This window comes from Electrona antarctica, assembly GCF_951216825.1.
Source record: "Electrona antarctica genome assembly, contig: scaffold_212, whole genome shotgun sequence".
In the NCBI taxonomy this organism is placed as follows: Eukaryota; Metazoa; Chordata; class Actinopteri; order Myctophiformes; family Myctophidae; genus Electrona; species Electrona antarctica.
Window position 1 is genome coordinate 5,036 of NW_027637430.1, and position 20,335 is coordinate 25,370.

The 20,335-nt window shown below is 45.0% G+C and overlaps 1 protein-coding gene across 1 annotated transcript; it reads left to right on the forward strand.

The window, feature by feature from the left end:
- Positions 1-239: 239 nt before the first annotated feature.
- LOC306918939 (fibroblast growth factor receptor 2-like) lies at positions 240-16,599 on the forward strand. The gene is made up of 4 exons (XM_079531775.1): positions 240-304; positions 6,662-6,799; positions 9,703-9,808; positions 14,545-16,599. Exons 1-4 carry the CDS (start codon positions 255-257, stop codon positions 14,707-14,709), a joined length of 459 nt encoding a protein of 152 aa, XP_079387901.1. The 5' UTR covers positions 240-254; the 3' UTR covers positions 14,710-16,599.
- Positions 16,600-20,335: the final 3,736 nt, after the last annotated feature.

Below are 20,335 nucleotides of genomic sequence, written 5' to 3' on the forward strand. Positions count from 1 at the left end.
GTGGTGGTGGTGGTGGTGGTGGTGGTGTGTGTCGTTCATCTAGCTGAGAGTAATTGAGTCTCCCTGGCTGGGAATTCATTAAAATATGCTGATCAGGCAAAAAGAAAAGAAAGGGAGAAAAAAAAAATCAAACATGCCTTTGGGATTGGGTTGGTTCTGGTTGTAGGTTTAAGTTGAACTGGATGACCGTTTGACCTCTCTCTCTCTCTCTCTCTCTCTCTCTGTGTCCACAGGGTCGTCTTCCAGTTAAATGGATGGCTCCAGAGGCGTTGTTTGACAGAGTGTACACACACCAGAGTGACGTGTAAGTATTGCACCCCATGCACCACACTGATCTTCTCCTCTCCTCACCCACAGACACACGCAGTCACGCACCCTTGCAAAATAATAATAATAATAATAATTTCACAATCATCAGCGACGTCGGAATTAAATCAATCATCAGGATCTTACAGTGAACATGTACTATTTGCACACAAACTGTGTCCAGTTAGTCTCCCATACAGTGTTGATTTCGTCGACTGACACTATGACGAAAACTAAATATTGACTAACTATGCAATGATGACTAAAACTAAATATTGACTAACTATGCAATGATGACTAAAACTAAATATTGACTAATTATGCAATGATGACTAAAAATAAATATACTGACAATTTCGTCAACAAATAAAAACTAGACTAAAATGTCAGGAAGTGACTAGTGGACAAGAGATCCAGTATAAGTCATTTCACACTCATTTTCACACTGAAAATAGCAGATCTACAAGAGCTTGTAGATCGGCTATTTTCAGCAAGTGTAAAATCGGTCATTACGACGGCTTCAAGGCCTGCCAAAAGTGCTTTTAGTCGACTAAATCTACAGCTGATTTAGTCGACTAAAAGCAATTTTGACTAAAACTAGACTAACACTACAACATTCCAGGTGACTTAAATGTGACTGAAACTAAATCAAAACTATTCAAGAGACTATGACTAAAACTAAAATCAAACTTTGCTGTCAAAATCAACACTGCTTAGAAGGAGTCCAAGCAACGAGGACTCGGCGAGGTGTAAATATCTGATCTACAAGCTCGCAACGTGGCACCCAGCAACGCATCGTGCGCCTGTAGACCTGCTATTTTCACTAGTTCGTGTCCTGGGCAAACTAGGTCTTAATGTCTATTTTGGGTCTCGACCTGAACGGTTTGGGGAGCCACTGTTTTGGTGGACAGTTGGTGTGTGTATTGGTGGAAGGGAGGGAGGGGGGGAGGGAGGGAGGGAGGATGGAACGGGGGGAGTGGCAGCATTTAGGGGGCCGGTGCTGACCGACCGACCCGGTCTGTGGCGAAAGTTGAGGATTTCACGGTAGACTTGAAGCCAATGCTGTGTTACTAATCTGACCGGCTTCAAAGGGCCTGGAAGGGGGGGGGGGGCGACCCCCACCCCCATCCCCCCAACAAACGCCTCACCCTCACCCTCCCCCCAGCCTCGCACGGAAGTCTCTCCCCTCCCTCGCTCCTCCTGGCTGGGCCTTCACACATGTCTGAACGCAACAGTTACCCCACACCTCATCCCACACCACCACCACCCTCCACCTCCCCTGTTTCTCCTTATTTACCCAACTCTACTGCTTCATTTAGACTACAACAAAGCATACATCTTTATTTTTATTTTTTTGTAAGATATTTGCCTTTTATTAGTATTCAGTAGTCTGAAAGGAAATGGGGAGAGAGAGAGATGGGGGAGTATTCTTGGGGAGAGAGAGGTGGGGGAGTATTCTTGCGTTGTTGCCAGACTGTTGCTTCCGTCATACAGTCTGGAGCAACGGAAGCTCTGATCATGAGTTAAAATATAAAGCGGAAGTGGAGAGCCTCCTCCCCACTTCCGTTTCGTCTTTACAATCGCGCACATTTATATAAATAGAAATGATATGAGCATACCGGCATATCGCTTGCTGCTTAGCAAAAATGGAAATACAAAAATAACCTAAGATATCTAAAAAATATATTGTTGTGAACGGAAATGACAAAACAGATTACTCTGATTTCGAGACTCTATATAGTCTAGGAGATCGTGGAATCGTTTTCTGGCCACGCGAGACTAGATGGGTGAGTGACACGCAGCAAAGGTTCGCCAGGGATCGGGAATCGAACCGGCGGCACGCCGTCAGACTGCATCAGCAGCCTATAGGTGCCCGGACCGATATACCCTAGAGCCAAAGGAGTCACCCGAACCCCTGTTGGTGTTAGCATTATGTTATGCTTTAGCTATTGAAAAATAGCAGATCTACAAGTTCATAGCGCGCCACCGAGTGGCGCGCTACGAACTTGTAGGTCCGCTATTTTTGAAACATCGAAGAACGACTGACATAGAAACATAGTTTTTTCAGAAAACTGTCAGGATGTAGAAGACATTTTTAGAATCTGATCTCAGGTCAAAATGGGTTAAACAATGAGCAATGGTTCACGATCAAAATACCCCCCCGCCCTTTGGGTATTACATTTTCATTCATCTGGTTTGTGAATGGCTGGCATGTCTCTCTCTCTCTCTCTCTCTGTTTCTCTCTCTCTCTCTCTCTTTTATTTCAAGCATCTTCTTTCTAAAAATAGGTGCGAAGAACAAAGGGATGGCGGCCCACTTGTTTTTTGGGCGTTTGAGTCTCAGGCATTCTGACAAGCGTTGCCGTTTGAAGTTTCCCCGTCTCAGACCTTTTGGCAGCAGACAAAGTGTGTGTGGCAATTAGATAAATGTGTTACGTCGTGGTGGTGCTGCCATGGGAAAAAAATAAAAGCAGATTTCATTCGTGTATTTATGAGTCATACATAGGGCAGTAGTGCACCGCACCGCACCACACACACACACACACACACACACACACACACACACACACACACACACACACACACAAACATGCGCTCACGGTGCCGGTTAAGCACCTCGATTAGAGCATTCCTTTAGACGTGTGCGCACGTCTCCATGCGTGCACGTAAAACGCACGTGCGCGCATGCGTGTGTGTGTGTGTGTGTGTGTGTGTGTATGTGTGTGTGTATGTGTGTGTGTATAGGCATGCTGTCCTTCATGTTCCATATCGTGGCCACCAATCAATAGCTGTGTGTGTGGCGTGGGGGGGGGTGCAGACCTAGGGAGCCAGTGGCATGCTGTACTCCTTTGTGGCGCATGTCACCACTAATTACGTTTCATCACTCACTTTTAGTAATTGCCTTTTTCACATATACTGTAGGGACAGCAGAGGAGAGGAGGTGTGTGAGTGTGTGTGTGTGTGTGTGTGGGGGGGGGGGGGGGGGGGGATTATGCCGTACGTTACACCCCCCCAAACCTCGGTGGAAGCCTGAGAGATCTATACATGACATCAGATTAAATGAATACATGAATTCCCAATGAACCCCCCCCCCCCCCCCCATGTTTGTTTTGACAAATGGGCCCCCGGGGGAGAGGGGGTAGGACAACGCTAAGGTGTTGCAGCCTTGCGGGCACGTACGTACGGCGCAGGCTGGAGTTGGCACACGCTTTGCATCACGACCAGGCTTTGCCATGGCAATGTGTGTGTGTGTGTGTGTGGGTGGGGGGGGGGGGGTCCGTTCAAGGAGGTGGGGCTGGTCAGTAGGTGGAGTATCACTGAACCGCTACCCTACAAGAAAGCAAAAAAAAGGAAGCATGAGTTCAAGTCCGTTGCTCTCCCCAGGTTGGCGGAGGGTGTGTAGAGCCCAGGATCACAGTCCGTTGCTCTCCCCAGGTTGGCGGAGGGTGTGTAGAGCCCAGGATCACAGTCCGTTGCTCTCCCCAGGTTGGCGGAGGGTGTGTAGAGCCCAGGATCACAGTCCGTTGCTCTCCCCAGGTTGGCGGAGGGTGTGTAGAGCCCAGGATCACAGTCCGTTGCTCTCCCCAGGTTGGCGGAGGGTGTGTAGAGCCCAGGATCACAGTCCGTTGCTCTCCCCAGGTTGGCGGAGGGTGTGTAGAGCCCAGGATCACAGTCCGTTGCTCTCCCCAGGTTGGCGGAGGGTGTGTAGAGCCCAGGATCACAGTCCGTTGTTCTCCCCAGGTTGGCGGAGGGTGTGTAGAGCCCAGGATCACAGTCCGTTGCTCTCCCCAGGTTGGCGGAGGGTGTGTAGAGCCCAGGATCACATTAGATAATAATTGACACAGGGGTGAAAAATGGCCTGGGTGCAGTTATAGTTACAGTGCTCAGTGTGAATGGTCCTTTTAGGCTGCTCGACAGTACCTGCTTTAGGTCACCCAGCGGTATTGCAGCTGTTCATACGGCAGGCAGGCAGGCAGGCAGGCACACAGCCCCCTTATACCCGATAACAGACTCGACAAGCCAAACGCTTATTGATACTCGGGTCTCGATAAATGCCGAACCGGGTTTGTAATGGACCCGATTTTCGGACTCCATCCCTAGTCATTGGAGGCACCGCTCAAAAAAATATCTCTACTACAGCGCCTCCATCATTGTGTTTGTGACTGGATCCGTTGATGTATGGATGGATATTTATCGCCGTGGCTTTCCGACATCATATTCATGTTTGCTCCCCGACATAGCAGATCTACAAGCTCGTAGTGTCACAAGCCTCTGTCGCGTTACCGTACCTACAGTACGTAACCTGAAGTGTGCTTCAGATGTTTATGTGACTGATGTTTGAATGCGCGAGTCAGTTTCAGCAGGACGGTCCGTTGAGAAGTGGAAATGTTCTAACAACTGGGCAGCATCTTCTGCTAACGGTATAACACCATTTAGGATGCTATAGTAGAAACATACATGAACTGCAGCTGGTGAGCCTGCATGCGCATGTTGGTGTTAACTGAGCCGCGCGCACGTGTGTGTGTGTGTGTGTGTGTGTGCGTGTGTGTGCATGTGTGTGTGTAAATGAACTAACAAGAGGTGAGTGATAGAAACAAAGTGGCATTGAAAGCAGCAGATGAGAGTGTCAACAGAGGGAGAGATATGGAGGGTGAGGTGGAAGAGAGCACAGGCCCATGGGTGGTTCTGTAAACACATTAGCCCATTTTGGGCGGGAACCCCTTTTGGTGTTGGCATTATGTTATGCTTTAGCTATTGAAAAATAGCAGATCTACAAGCTCATAGCGCGCCACCGAGTGGCGCACTACGAGCTTGTAGGTCTGCTATTTTTGAAAAATCGAAGAACGACTGACATAGAAACAGCTTTTTCAGAAAACTGTCAGGATGTAGAAGACATTTTTAGAATCTGATCTCAGGTCTAAATGGGTTAGAGCCTGACCGCTATCAGTCTGGCCAGTATTGGGCTCATTTATTTGTTTTTTTTGGGGGTTTTTTCGGTATCTGCATATTGTGCAGTTGATGTGTTCCATCGGTTTAACCACTTTCAACATGGCGTTCTTAAACTTTCAAACGTTTCAGAAACATTTTCAGAAATGTAAAAAAATAATAGCCAATTTATTTTTTTATTTATTCATTATCAAATCAAGGTTTTCTCAAATGAATGATTTCTAATGTCGAATGTCTTTATCTATATGATCCGGTCCTGTATGGGCCGGAAATTGGTCAGTTGGTGCTGAGAAATGCACTCTCTTGAGTCTTGCGAGATCAAATGATCTAATGATTCATAATTAATAGCCTAATTTTTGTATAATGTTTTAGTTTACGTGGCACCGAGTCTCGCCAGAACTCACACAGCAATTTCATTGTTATTTTTTTTATTCGAATCTTAATTTAAAATATTCGATTATTCTTTTATTTTTTACATTCGCATATTCATTCGAATATGGAATATTCGTTGGCAGCACTAATCGGTGGACATCGGACCAAAACGTCAGGCTCTAAAAACAGAAAAACCCAAACGCCTGCCTGTCCGAGGCCTGGTAGCCACATCGGATCACTAACATGGGTGCCTGTGTGTGCCACATACACTCATATAAGTGTCAGAGTTATAGTAAACTCTTTGTTGCTGACACAAACCCAGCATGCTTTCAGAGTAAGAATGCTTCACTGATGCATCGCAGAGATACTGCGGTACAATACCATCGGTCTCTTCTATGAAAAGGTTGGATGACACTGATTGATTGAGCCACCATGGAATCATTGATAGCTAAATGACCGGATGCTTTATATCTGAGGAAGTAGTTAATCTTTAATCGCTATCTCCGGAGTCGCAAAAAAAAGAAACTCTCCCTTTTGTCTGCTGTGGGTGGTCCGCGCTGTTTGTTTTGGTGTGGTGTGTGTGTGTGTGTGACTTGGACAATGATAGCCACTGTGACAGTTCAGCCAGGCACAAAAGCCATCTTTGAGGCCAGAGCTGGAGTGGCACTGCCCACAGGCTCCAGGCTGCCAGAGGGGCAGAAAGGGAGCAATGACACTGGTCACACTGCTGTCCTCCCCACCTCTTATAGCCACATGGCCACCAGTTGATTATCTTATTTACATGTCACCAGGAAGAGGTGGGATTTATTCGGTCGTGGACAAATTCTTATTTGGTCTGATGTGATTTAGATCATGGGACCGACGCTGGTCATTAAATGGAGCCATTTAGGACTGGGGAGTTGTGATGTTTTTTTCCCCCTCATAAAAGTATTGCACAAATCAGTGACCACCAACAGCTCCAGTTGTCGTCATTCTTGCGTACAAGCGATGAAACTGACTTAATTAATAACACATTTGATGTGTTCTTCTCTCAACAGCTGGTCGTTTGGGGTGCTGATGTGGGAGATCTTCACCCTGGGGGGCTCCCCCTACCCTGGCATCCCCGTGGAAGAGCTCTTCAAGCTGCTGAAAGAGGGACATCGCATGGACAAGCCTGGCAACTGCACCAATGAACTGTAAGGGACCCTATTTCCACTAGGGCTTTCACTTCTAGTGATTTTTACTAGTCGACTATAGTTGAATAGTCGACTAGTTGCTTAAAGCCCTAATTTCCACCCGTCACATAGAAGTGGTTGTTTTTTCTTGACATATTCACTCATTCAGGACGGGGAAGCCCTTTTGGTCTTTTAAGCATTATGTTATACTTTAGCTATTGAAAAAATAGCAGATCTACAAGCTTGTAGCGCGGCACTCGGTGCCGCGCTACGAGCTTGTAGATCTGCTATTTTTGAAGAATCGTGAAAATGTGCTGCAAATCTTTGAATATATATTCTTTCAGAGCGAACGTTTTTAACTCAAATATTTGCTTCTGGGAGGTCCCTGGAACTACATATTTTCAGATGGGGGGGGGGGGGGGGGGTCCGCAGCCAAATCCAGATAATTCTGGGTTCCTTGACATGAAAAAGGTTGAGCACCACTGACATAGAAACATGGGTTTTTCTGAAAACACTTTGAGGATTCAGAAGACATTTTGTAGAATCTAGTGTCATGTCTAAATGGGTTAATACTTTTTGGTTACATACTGTACATTCCAGTATGATGCAGTTACATGAATACCATATTCACAAGGCCCGTCTTTAGAACACCTTTTTGACTATAAGGTTCCTTTTCCACCAGGGGGTTGAACCGGTTCTGTTCCTTTTTTCCCGCCTAATATCGACCCGTTCAGAGCGTTTCCACTGAAAATGAATTGGTTCTGAAACCCTGAAAGTTGGTTCGGAACTGGTTCCCGAGAAGAATCTAGAACGGAACCAGTTCTAGAAAGAAGTTATTCTGGTGGAAAAGGGGCCTCTTTGGAAACACCAATACTCGCTGTGCTATCCAGGGACGGATTAACCCCCATGAGGGCCCATGGGCCGGTACATTTTCTGGGGGCCCCCATAGCCTGTGTGCGCGCAGAATTTTCATGTTTTTATCAAATTTTGGACCTAAATTTAACAAAATCAATGGCCAATGAAGGTCTCCAGGAGCTCTTTTCGGGGCCATAAACCCAGTACAGAGTGGTCCAATTTCCCCAAAGGACCCCTGAGAAACCAAGGGCCCCTGGGCCACGGCCCCACTGGCCCAATGGCTAATTTGGCCCTGGTGCTATCAATCAGACCAGAGCCAGTCTCCATTACTGTCCACTCTCTTTGGGCCCTTTGCACAGCTGCCTCTGACTGCTATCAATGTCCTCATTCAACAACAGGGCCTCGCCGGTCAGTACAGCAGACAATGGCACGGCTCGCTCCTGTAAACACTGGAGAGACACAGTGGACAGCAGACAGCCTTATAGTGTTGCACAGGGCTGTCACGGTCTTGGCATTTATTTACATGACGATTAACAGTCACACAAATAATTGCGATTTATTTATTATGAATAAAAATGACATTTCTGTTTGCGTTTTAGGCAAATATATCGTTAGCGGGAGCTCGAATTAATGTTTTATTAAGCTCAGAACATCGTATTTTATCCTATAATGAGCCCTAAAGTCACTAAAGACCGTGTGCACGTGCACGTAAACAGAAGATTTGGTATTCAGGTGTTTCTGCCATGGATGCCAGCAGTGGCTAGCGACCGACGGAGGCTAAACTTAGGTAACAAATGTTTTTTCAAACTGGATTAATGCTCTTTTTATCAAATCTCGTTTTATCGTGCATTATTAAATTAATCTCGTTCTTTCGTCTTAAGCACTTAATTTAACCCATTTTGGGCGGGAACCCCTTTTGGTGTTTTAAACATTGTTATAATTTAGCTATTGAAAAATAGCAGATCTACAAGCTCATAGCGCGCCACCGAGTGGCGTGCTACGAGCTTGTAGGTCTGCTTTTTTTTTTTAAATCGTAAAAATGTGGCGCAAATCTTTGAATATATATTCTTTCAAAGTGAATGTTTTTAACTAAATGGGTTAAAAAAACATCAACAGTGGAAATAGCCGATCCACAAACTCACAATGCTATTTTTGAAAGTGTAAAATATATGACATATTTTCAACATGGAAACGATTATGGCGATTATGCAAAGATAATTCAAATCAATGAAGTTAGAGGTTATGTATTAAAATTAATCCGGCCTAGTGTTGAATGGCACTCACTAGCAGTGTGAAGAACCCAAAACCGAACCCCCCCCCCTTTTTTCCCCGAGGCATGATTGCAAAGCGAGACGTTCCAGTCGTTCACTAACTGAGGGAAATTGTGCTCGGCGGAGCCAGGATGCTTTGGGCTCACCTGGTGCAGAGAGACATAAATCACCACAGTCGTGTCTGACAGGCAATATTTGAAACTCAAAGTGAGCGAGTTGAGAGCAAGTGGTAGCTGGCATGGCTTCTCTCTCTCTCTGTGTGTGTGTGCGTGTCCACAGGGTCGACTTATTAGCCTGCGGACCCCCCATTTGAAAAGATATTTGAGGGACCACCCCATAAGAGGAGATGTTTATGGCTCTAGCAGTGATTCTCAACTCGTTTCATTTCAAGGACCCCCCAGTTTGACATGCATTAGTCTACGGACCCCACCTTTAATGACGTCTCTATCTCTGGGACCCCAATTTATATTCTAAAATCAAAGTTAATGTAACTCTGAGAGTGTACAAATGGAACCAAATGGACCCGTTATGGACCCTGCTGTACGTAACCGGAATGAAAACGGATGCTTAGTTGACTGGGGTCCATCAGGGTTCCATACTAGATCCTCTTGTTTCTTCGCTCTGTACACCAAGTCTAAAAACAAACTAAACAGAATAGGAACCACAGGGGTTCAATCTGCTAACCAAACCTCACTTCTTTCCCTCTACCCCCCCCCCCCTCTCTCTCTCTCTCTCTCTCTCTCTCTCTCTCTCTCTCTCTCTCTCTCCCTGCCTCTCCATCGCTCTCTGTCTCTTCAGGTACATGATGATGAAAGACTGTTGGCACGCCATCTCGTCCCACAGACCAACGTTCAAGCAGCTAGTGGAGGACCTGGATCGGATCCTAACCCTCAACTCCAACGAGGTGAGTGCACGCCAGATATAGCTTCCTCTGTCCTGTCCTGTCCTGTCCTGTCCTGTCCTGTCCTGTCCTATCTCCCTCCAGCTGAGTTCCCTTGCCTAAGACAGGCGTTCTCTAACTTCTTTCGGCCCAGGTGCCCCCCTTGGAGGGGATACATTTTCCCCAAGTACCCTCCTCACCCTCACCAATATACTTACAACCTTACATTTAGAAATGCCATTGGAACTATTTGTATTCAAACTTTTCAATCGATGTCACAACAACGCGCTACCACATTTTCACAACTTTTATTAAAGACGCTATCTTAGAATAGATGTAGACCTATTTGCTATAGTGCAGAAACATAATTGCCTTCTGTGATGCATTAACGAGCATCAACGAGCAACAGCTGGTCACATACACGCAGCCTCTGCAGTGCTCTTAACTGTAAGTGACTGCGAGTCTGTTTCATTTCTATCCAAAATGAATATGATGGAATATGACTAAGGATTACTGTGATTATGGTAAACTCACATATCACACATACCTTAAAGGACCACTTCACCACTTTTCAACCTATCTTCATATAGTAGGTCCTCACAAATAATCATGAAAAAAATGGTGCAATTTTTTTTCTACTCAGTCTGTGTCTCATAGGAGGGCTGTGGGCAGTTCAGAAACCGTCTTCCAGTGACATCATCAATGGGGAATACAAGCTAATAGAAACTGCAGGCTTACTAGTCCTGAAAAGTTGCAATACGAAAATGGAAGCCATCATTCTTACGATAATGAAAATCTAAACATTTTTGTAAATAAATCTTGTTTAAAAATATATCTGCCTAATGATGATGTCACTGGAAGACGGTTTCTAAACTGCCCACAGCCCTCCTATGAGACACGAACTGAGTAGAAAAAAATCGTGCCATTTTATCATGATTATTAGTGAGGACCTATTATATGAAGAAAGGTTGAAAAGTGGTGAAGTGGTCCTTTAATTCACTAGCAAAAATATGTATATATTTTGCGGACCCCCTGGCTTTGGGAACCGCGGTCCTAAGACATGAAATATCATTCTGGACGTATGGAAGGCACAAAACTGAAAACCGCTAAAAACCATGACAAGATTGTCCATTCCTACACGTCACAACACACGTCTCATCACACACCTGACAGGGTGAGCCCAGGTCTCAGCTAGCTTAGTAGTTGCTAAACTTCAGAGGCGGCCTTGCTGACATGCAACCCCTATGGTGATCAGAAAATGGCCGCCAGATTTGATGCAGGCTGCCACAGCCGACGAAGGTACCCAATCATCGCAGCCATGCTTCGCTCCCCGTAATGGCCAGCGTTTCTTTCCATCCCCCCCCCCCCTCTCCTCCTGTCGTGTGCGATATCCGCGCGCAGGGGCTGAAGAGAGGCCGTGGATGGAAATCTGTCAGGACTCGTCTGCTCCCGGAGCGGGACTTCATGTATTTATGCCAAAGAAAGAAAAAAGGGGCCCCAACTTTGAGTTTGAACTTTTGAAATGTAATAAAGCACTTTCTTTTTTAGTTTTTTTCCCTCCTCTCCTCTTGTCTTTCTTTTTGCCTTCCCCTCTTGCCCCAAACCGCTGGCAGATGTGGAGGTCTTTAGTAACGTGAGCCTCCTTGTGTTGAGCTGGGAAAATGGGAGCCAGCACTCATTTTTCTCGAAAAGGCCCAAGAACTCTTCCTCCTCCTCACAACTAGTCCCAATAACTGCCGTGCAAGTCAAGGGGGTGAACAATGGGGGCCCGAGATGAAAAGACCAAAAAAACAACCACTGAAACGCTGGACCAATTCAAAAATTAATAACAGGCATATTTCTTGGGGGTTTTCATCTTTCCTCTGTTTTTTTCGGGGAGGGCTCCGAGTACTGCCAGATTCCTGGTCTATTTATTCAGTCACTTGCTTTCAAAAAAAATAAAAAATGAGAGAGAAATCCATTCATCCTAGCCTAGGGTTGCTGGCACTCTTGAGGTCCAATTTCGGTTGCCATGTTTGTTTGGTCTGCAGCGGAGAATGACGTGAACCCGGAGCTGAGAGAGCCAGGGTGACATGTCTCTTCCCCTTAGAGTATATATGAATAGAGACGGCACCCGAGTTCTCCTCCCATCCACTTGCATTAAGTTGCTCAAAAGCGCATGAGGCGATTTCACTGTGCATTCTGGGTAGGAACAGAGTGCATTCTGGGATGGATTGGGCCCAAACACATGAACGCGCTGCCGCTGACTATCATTGCAGGCATTCAGCGTTCACGTGTCATCGTGAACGTGCACAATGATAGTCAACGGCCCACGCTGCAATATCAAATTCATATATACTCTAAGCTCTTCCCTTGTCTCCACTAGCTGCTCTCAGCCACTGTTGCCATGTCCACTTATTATAAGCGACTTTGGGCTTGTTTTTTCTGTAACTAAATATGTAAATATTTGTAGTTACGTTTTTTTTTCTTTTTTACTTGTTTCCTAATGTTGTTTAAACCAGTCAAGGACCCCCAAATTAATATATATTTGTCTGTGGACCCCCGTCTGAAAACATGTTATGCCAGCAACCCTCCATACAAGATTTGTGTTGTCACATTTTTTTAATTTTCTTCAAGACTTATTTAAAAATAGTAGATCTACAAGCTCACAACGTGGTGCATCGTGGCACGTTGTGAAAGGGGGGGGGGGGTCAAGGCGACGGCCCCAGTTACTGCGTCACACCCAAGACGAATAGCCACGCCCACACCGGGCGAGTGTACCTGGAAGGGGCGTTGCGTCGCCTTTCCCCCCGCCCCCCAATCCCCTCCCACCCCTCACTGGTGCGAAACTGAGTAGGTTCAACCCTTAGAGTATATATGAATAGAGACGGCACCGGATATCTCCTCTCATCCACTTGCATTAAGTTGCTCAAAAGCGCATGAGGCGATTTCACTCAGGAACAGAGTGCATTCTGGGATGGATTTGCCCCAAACACATGAACGCGCTGCCCGTTGACTATCATTGCACGCGTTCACGTATGAAACAGCGGCGTTCACGTATGAAACAGCGTTCACGTGTCATCGTGAACGTGCACAATGATAGTCAATGGACAAGCGCGTTCATGTGTTTGGCCCAGCGCTGCAATACCAAATTCGGCCACTATGTCCATTTCTCCTCAGGGTTTCCTCCGGGTGCCGTCTCTATTCATATATACTCTAAGGTTCAACCCTGACTATACGGTACGCACAGCCCATTGTAGTGGACGGAGTGGGTTCAACCCTGACTATACAGAACGCACAGCCCATTGTAGTGGACGGAGTGGGTTCAACCCTGACTATACAGAACGCACAGCCCATTGTAGTGGACGGAGTGGGTTCAACCCTGACTATACAGAACGCACAGCCCATTGTAGTGGACGGAGTGGGTTCAACCCTGACTATACGGTACGCACAGCCCATTGTAGTGGACGGAGTGGGTTCAACCCTGACTATACAGAACGCACAGCCCATTGTAGTGGACGGAGTGGGTTCAACCCTGACTATACGGAACGCACAGCCCATTGTAGTGGACGGAGTGGGTTCAACCCTGACTATACGGAACGCACAGCCCATTGTAGTGGACGGAGTGGGTTCAACACTGACTATACGGTACGCACAGCCCCCGAGACCTGACCAATTCACCCTTTGTCAATTCTCGCCCCGTGGTTGTGCCTCTCTTCGCACCCATTGGTTGCCGTTTCGTGGGTTGGACAAAAATCTTTTCTCTCCATCGTGTTTTTCAGTTGCTTCGTATTGATATTCTGCGCATTCAATTCTTATTTTAAACGTAATGTCAGTAAAACAAAAGTAACATCACAGGTGCAGCATGGTGACTGGGCATATGTTTGTTTTTAGTTTTAGTTTTTTTATTCTCCAAAAATTATGTTTTAGCAAATTCAACATAAACAAGGCGGAACCAGGGCGGAACAAGGCAGAAAGAGCCTGCTGGTTAGTCAGACGGGGAAAATCAGAAGGCTGACAAATGGTGTATTAACTATTATCCCTGCAAAATATTTTCATATGGTATCCGATGTAGGTTTATTATGCTGTCCCGTGCTGGGCCCGGCACTTCATAAATCCGTCTGGGGTGATTTGGTACGGTTTACGTAAATAACGATGATGGAAGGTGATACTGCTCTCCTCTTTGTCTAGCTCTCTTCCCGTTCACTGGAAAGTCCCTGTCAGTGCATGGTGAAAAAAGTACTCAAATGTATCTTTTTAAAATAGCTGATCTACAGGCTCACAATGCATTGTGAGCCTGTAGATCGGCTATTTTCAAATGGCCGAAATGTATATGGGACTGAAGTGGTTTACTGTATTTTCTAAAATCTAAAATCGCCAAAGTAACTAAAACTAAAAAATTCAAATAATTGCAGTTGAGTCAAAGTACAAATTTTGGTTCTGAGATGTAGTGGAGTAAGAAGTAAAAGTACTGAAAATTCTCAGAGTAAAGTATAAATACCTCAAAATTGTACAGTACGTAAAATGTAATGTAATGTAAATGTACTAAGTTACTTTACACTGGTCCCTGTACTACTCTGTCTGTGTCCTTTGATTCTTTCCCCATCTCCACCTTTAGAGTTTATGCTACGAGTGTAAGTAATCTCATCCAGATCTCTGTCTCTCGTGTGTGTGCGTGTGCGTGTGCGTGTGTGTGTGTGTGTGTGTGTGTGTGTGTGTGTGTGTGTGTGTGTGTGTGTGTGTGTGTGTGTGTGTGTGTGACTGTGTGTGTGTGTGTGTAGGAGTATCTGGACCTGTGCGCTCCAGCCGAGCAGTATTCCCCCAGCTTCCCCGACACTCGTAGCTCTTGCTCCTCTGGTGACGACTCGGTGTTTTCCCATGACCCGCTACCGGACGAGCCCTGCCTCCCCAAGTACCAGCACATCAACGGGGGTGTCAAAACATGAGGCCCTTCCAAACCTCCTCCTCCTCGGGCCGGGCCTCCACCAGCACCACCACCACCCTCAGCCGCCCCCTACCCCCCCCGCAAGCCCAAACTTCTGCCTCCGAAACCCCAACGTGACCTGGCCCATCCCTCATCACAAACACACACGTGCGCGCGCACACACACACACACACACACACACACACACACACACACACACACACACACACACTTCCACACTTCCACGGTACCCCCCCTCCTCCCTACAACTTCCTGCCCCCCCCCTCCATCAACCCCGCTGGTTCCCAATGGACAAATGAACCTGTATGGGAGTGGGCTGGCGGCAGCGCTGCTGTCACACACGCACGCACGCACGCACACACACACACACATTCAAATGTTCACACACGTTTAAGGCAGAGAGGGCAGGGACCTTGCAAGACTTCTTCCTTTACTGACTGACTGAATGAATGGATGGATGATTCCAGGTGTAGCTCTCTTCGCGCCATTGTTTTGTTGTTGTTGTTTTGTTTTTTTTGTCATTTTGCGTTCTCGCGTTGTTCTTGTTTTTGGAGAAATACACAACGTGACGTGATTCCATTCCGTTGGCTGGCCGGCATTCCGAGACTTTTGTTGCTTGTCGGTGGATCCCAGAGGGATGTTGATCCCAGAGGAATGTAATATGGACCATTCTGAACTTAAAACAAGGGACTGCAAGAGGATGACGCAATAGGAAAACCTAACAAACCAGAGAACAGGAGAAGAAGAGCGCAATATACAGACACTGCCTCTCGTTTATTTTGTTATACGGTCGCATTTCTTTTTACGTGCTCTTCTCGAAAAAGCCCGTGCAGTTATTATATGGAGAAAGGAAAAAAAAAAAACGATACACAGTATAATGTATAGTGCTGGGTATATTTGTAAATATATTCAAATATGTATAAATATATATTATATATTTACAGTGAATTATTTTTTGTATGGACACAGAATAACCCCATCCACCTCCTCACCCTTCCCCACCTTCCCTTCGAGTTTGAGACGGGTGTGCTAATGTTTCAAATGTTGACGCACGCACGCACGCACGCACGCACGCACGCACGCACGCACGCACGCACACACGCACGCACGCACGCACACACACACACACACACACACACACACACACACACACACACACACAGTACACAGTACACAGTACACAGTACACACACACATTCCAAAACACACCTGTCTCGCTCTCACTCAGTAACACACAGTTGAGTATTGGCTTTCAGGGACAGAGGTAGCATGTTAATTTATTGACTTAAAAGGTTTTTTTTTTTTTTAATGAATCAAAAAGTCTGAAAAAAAGAGAGAAAAAAAGAATAAAAAACAGTACAGATGAAATGATGATATTAATAATAATAATGATGCTGATAATAAATAATCCATTACGTTTATGGTAATTTAAGATGATCTTTCAGCAGTAACAGAAAAAAGCTATTTTTAGTGGGTTTGAAAGATCCTGGTTTTGTAAGTTTTATATATGAATGTGAATACTTAAGTTAAATTTTAAATACTGTACATTTTATAGCCAGCTAATCCCTTTCGTATGTAGATGATGCCGTTTCTATCCAGTCATTTTTACTCTTTCTTAGGTTTGCATTAGGAAATGAGAAGATTTCTGGATATTTATATATGATTGAAAGATTGAAATACCCACTAGCAATCTGTTCCTTTGAGTAGACTAAATATAGATTCCAAACTTATTTGACAGAATTGAAAGCTGAACAACAAAAAAGTATTAAATCATTCAAGTGTTTTTTCTTTTTTTTTCTACTGGACCAACTTTCAAGATGTTCTTTGCAAGTGTTCTTTCACACATTTGCGAAATAAACAATGGAGAAAAAAATCTTAATGTGCTAATATCTGGCTTTGTGTCTGTCCTAATCATTGCCTAGTCGCCTAATAAACAGAAAGTCTTCATGCGATAACAGTGTTTTACTCGACAAGACCCCAGAGCAGATGTAATGTTGATAGAATCATGATGAGATGAGATGTACAGTACTTTATTATCCCCGCAGGGAAAGTGATACGAAATAAGTTTTCTTCGACGGGTGGCTGGCATCTCCCTTAGTGAGAAGTTCAGTCACACGAGAGAGACTCGGAGTAGAACCGCTGCTCCTTCGCCTGGAAAGGAGTCAGCTGAGGTGGTTCGGGCATCTGGTTAGGATGCCTCTCGGGCGCCTCCCTAGGGAGGTCCTCGACGCACGTCCCACTGGGAGGAGACCCCCGGGGCAGACCAAGGCGCAGTTGGAGGAAACACATCGACTCACTGGCCTTGGAACGTCTCGGAATCCCCCAGGAGGAAGTCACTAATGTTGCTCTGGAGAGGGAAGTCTGGAGCACTCTGGTGGAGCTGTTGCCCCCGCGACCCGACTACCGATAAGTGGTTGAAGATGGATTGATGGATGGACAGCAGCATAATGTGAAATAAACAAATACAGACAAACAGAAACACATAAGACACAAATGGACATAATGACAATGAGACCATGGACCACAGACACATGACCATAGAGCGTCGCAGTCCCGACCCCTGCGAGGGCACCGGAAGAGAATTTCCCCTTCGACTTTCCATAGACGTTTCAAGAAAGTATTTATTTAAAGACCTTTAAGCCTCAGACAAAGCCAACTCTGCTCCTGACAAATCATGAGCCGAACAAATACTTTGAAAGAAGAAGAAAATGGCAGGGTACAACACTTTTTTTTCCTCCTAATTATTGGTTGGCCCAAAAAATGTGTTTATTGTCATGATTTGTCAGGAGCAGAGTTAGCTTTGTCCGAGGCTTAAATGTCTTACAAAATTTATGGGAAATTCTCTTCCGGTGCCATCGTTGTTCTGAAAGGAGGCGGGACTGCGACGCTCTATAAGCATTTTGGGGGATAAAGTTCTATGTGTTGTATAGTCTGATTTGCGTTTGGTAAAAAGGAGAGTATACCGCTCTGTGCATTTTCGGAGGAAAAGTGAGCCTACGACTAAAGGTGCTCACCCTATCCTGCGAGTCTCCATAAAGTGGATGGGAGGGGTTAGCCAGCATGGAGATTGTTTTGTCCCTAATTCTCCTCTCTGCGACTGACTGCAGCTCCTCCATTTTGAGCAACAAAACAACAACCGAACTGGCCTTCTTTGTGATCTTGGCCTTAATGCCCCCCCAGCATACCACTGCATAAAACAGAACGCCAGGCTACAACCGACTGGTAAAACGTTTCCCGTAGCCTGCTACAAATTTTTAAAAAAAAGGACGTACAGTCTGCTCTGCCACTGCCAGTGGTGAAGCAATTTGTTAATGAGTAGGAATCTTGTCATTGTCTGTCTGGTCTGGTGTCACCCTGATCACACAGACTGATAGGACCTTTGATTAGCTTGAGGTCGATTTCCTTTTATTTGATCTCTTATCTGATCTGATTTAGCAGATTGAGCAGTTGATTTATCTGACGTTACGTAAATCAATCAAGGTTGACTTATTATGGTATTAGCGGGCGTGATTGATGATGGCATCTTTCGCCTAATGTAATGGTAGCTTATGCATAAATTAGAACAACAATAACATGATCAGGTATGACAATGATGTAGGTCCACTTGACAGCATATTGGATACGAAAGATTTAATTTGCAAAATATTTTAAATGAAAATGAAAAATGTTTCTTGTTTTTGTTCTGTTGCAGGACCTCATTATACATAGAGGCCTAGTATGTGGTTTTTCATGGTTATATAAACAAAAACAAGAATAATTGAGGATTTGAAAAAAAATAAACGAAAATCACAGTAGTGAAAGAAGTCAAAAAAATCACTTTCACCTAGAAGCTCCATTCACACTTTATAATTCAGCCTACTGTGGAGACACATGTTGGAACCTACTTTGAAATGGCAATAGCACAAACTTTGGCATGCTACTAGTCCTACATACTTACACCTAGAAACCCCATTCAAACCTATTTAGGTTCATCTTACGGTGGACATGTTTGCCTGAAAAGGAATCTTTGAAATGTTTCATAGTTTTAGCATGCCGTTTTTCATCATTTTTGAGGATTTGAAAAAAAGACGAAACGAGGATTTGAAAAAAAGACGAAAATCACTCCGAGACGATGGGCTATAGCCCATGGTCTCGAACGGCATACTATAGCATGCCGTTTTCCATAATTTGAGGATTTGAAAAAAAGACGAAAATCACTCCAAGACCATGGGCTATAGCCCATCGTCTCGGAGTCATTTTCGTCTTTTTTTCAAATCCTCGTTTTCCATAATTTATGACCATGGCGATGGGCTATAGCCCATGGTCTCGAACGGCATACTATAGCATTGTCACGATGTGGTTCTGGAGATGTAGGACTCAGGTGCAGAACGAACCAGGCACAGGCAGAAGATTGAATATTCAAGTGGTTTTAATACTCAAAACTCACACTGTGAAAACACTTGGAATAACAAGGACTTGGCATAACTAGGAAAACACAAGAAAATAACCACGTCACTTACGACAACGAACCGACAAGGAACTGAAAACACTGGGGCATATATATATAGACAAGACTAACTACACACAGGTGAACTGAAACACACAATCAACACTGGGATAGGCTGGGAGACTAACATGACACAGGAGGAGAACACTACACTAATCACAGGGAGGTGAGACAAGACAGGAGACAGAAAACAAGGCAGACAGGAATTCACAGAACACTACTACAAAATAAGGTACAGAACACAAATACAAATAATAAGTCCCAAAACACAGACAAAGTCCAAGGGGAGAGGAGCGTACCGTGACAAGCATGCCGTTTTCCATAATTTTTGAGGATTTAAAAAAAAGACGAAAATAACTCCGATACCATGGGCTATAGCCCATCGTCTCGGAGTCATTTTCGTCTTTTTTTCAAATCCTCGTTTTTCATCATTTATGACCATGGCGATGGGCTATAGCCCATGGTCTCGAACGGCATACTATAGCATGCCGTTTTGCATCATTTTTGAGGATTTGAAAAAAAGACGAAACGAGGATTTGAAAAAAAGACGGAAATTACTCCGAGACGATGGGCTATAGCCCATGGTCTCGAACGGCATACTATAGCATGCCGTTTTGCATCATTTTTGAGGATTTGAAAAAAAGACGAAAATCACTCCGAGACCATGGGCTATAGCCCATCGTCTCGGAGTCATTTTCGTCTTTTTTTCAAATCCTTGTTTTTCATCATTTATGACCATGGCGATGGTCTATAGCCCATGGTCTCGAACGGCATACTATAGCATGCCGTTTTCCATCATTTTTGAGGATTTGAAAAAAAGACGAAAATCACTCCGAGACCATGGGCTATAGCCCATCGTCTCGGAGTAATTTTCGTCTTTTTTTCAAATCCTCGTTTTTCATCATTTATGACCGTGGCGATGGGCTATAGCCCATGGTCTCGAATGGCATACTATAGCATGCCGTTTTGCATCATTTTTGAGGATTTGAAAAAAAGACGAAAATCACTCCGAGACCATGGGCTATAGCCCATCGTCTCAGAGTCATTTTCGTCTTTTTTTCAAATCCTCGTTTTTCATCATTTATGACCATGGCGATGGGCTATAGCCCATGGTCTCGAACGGCATACTATAGCATGCCGT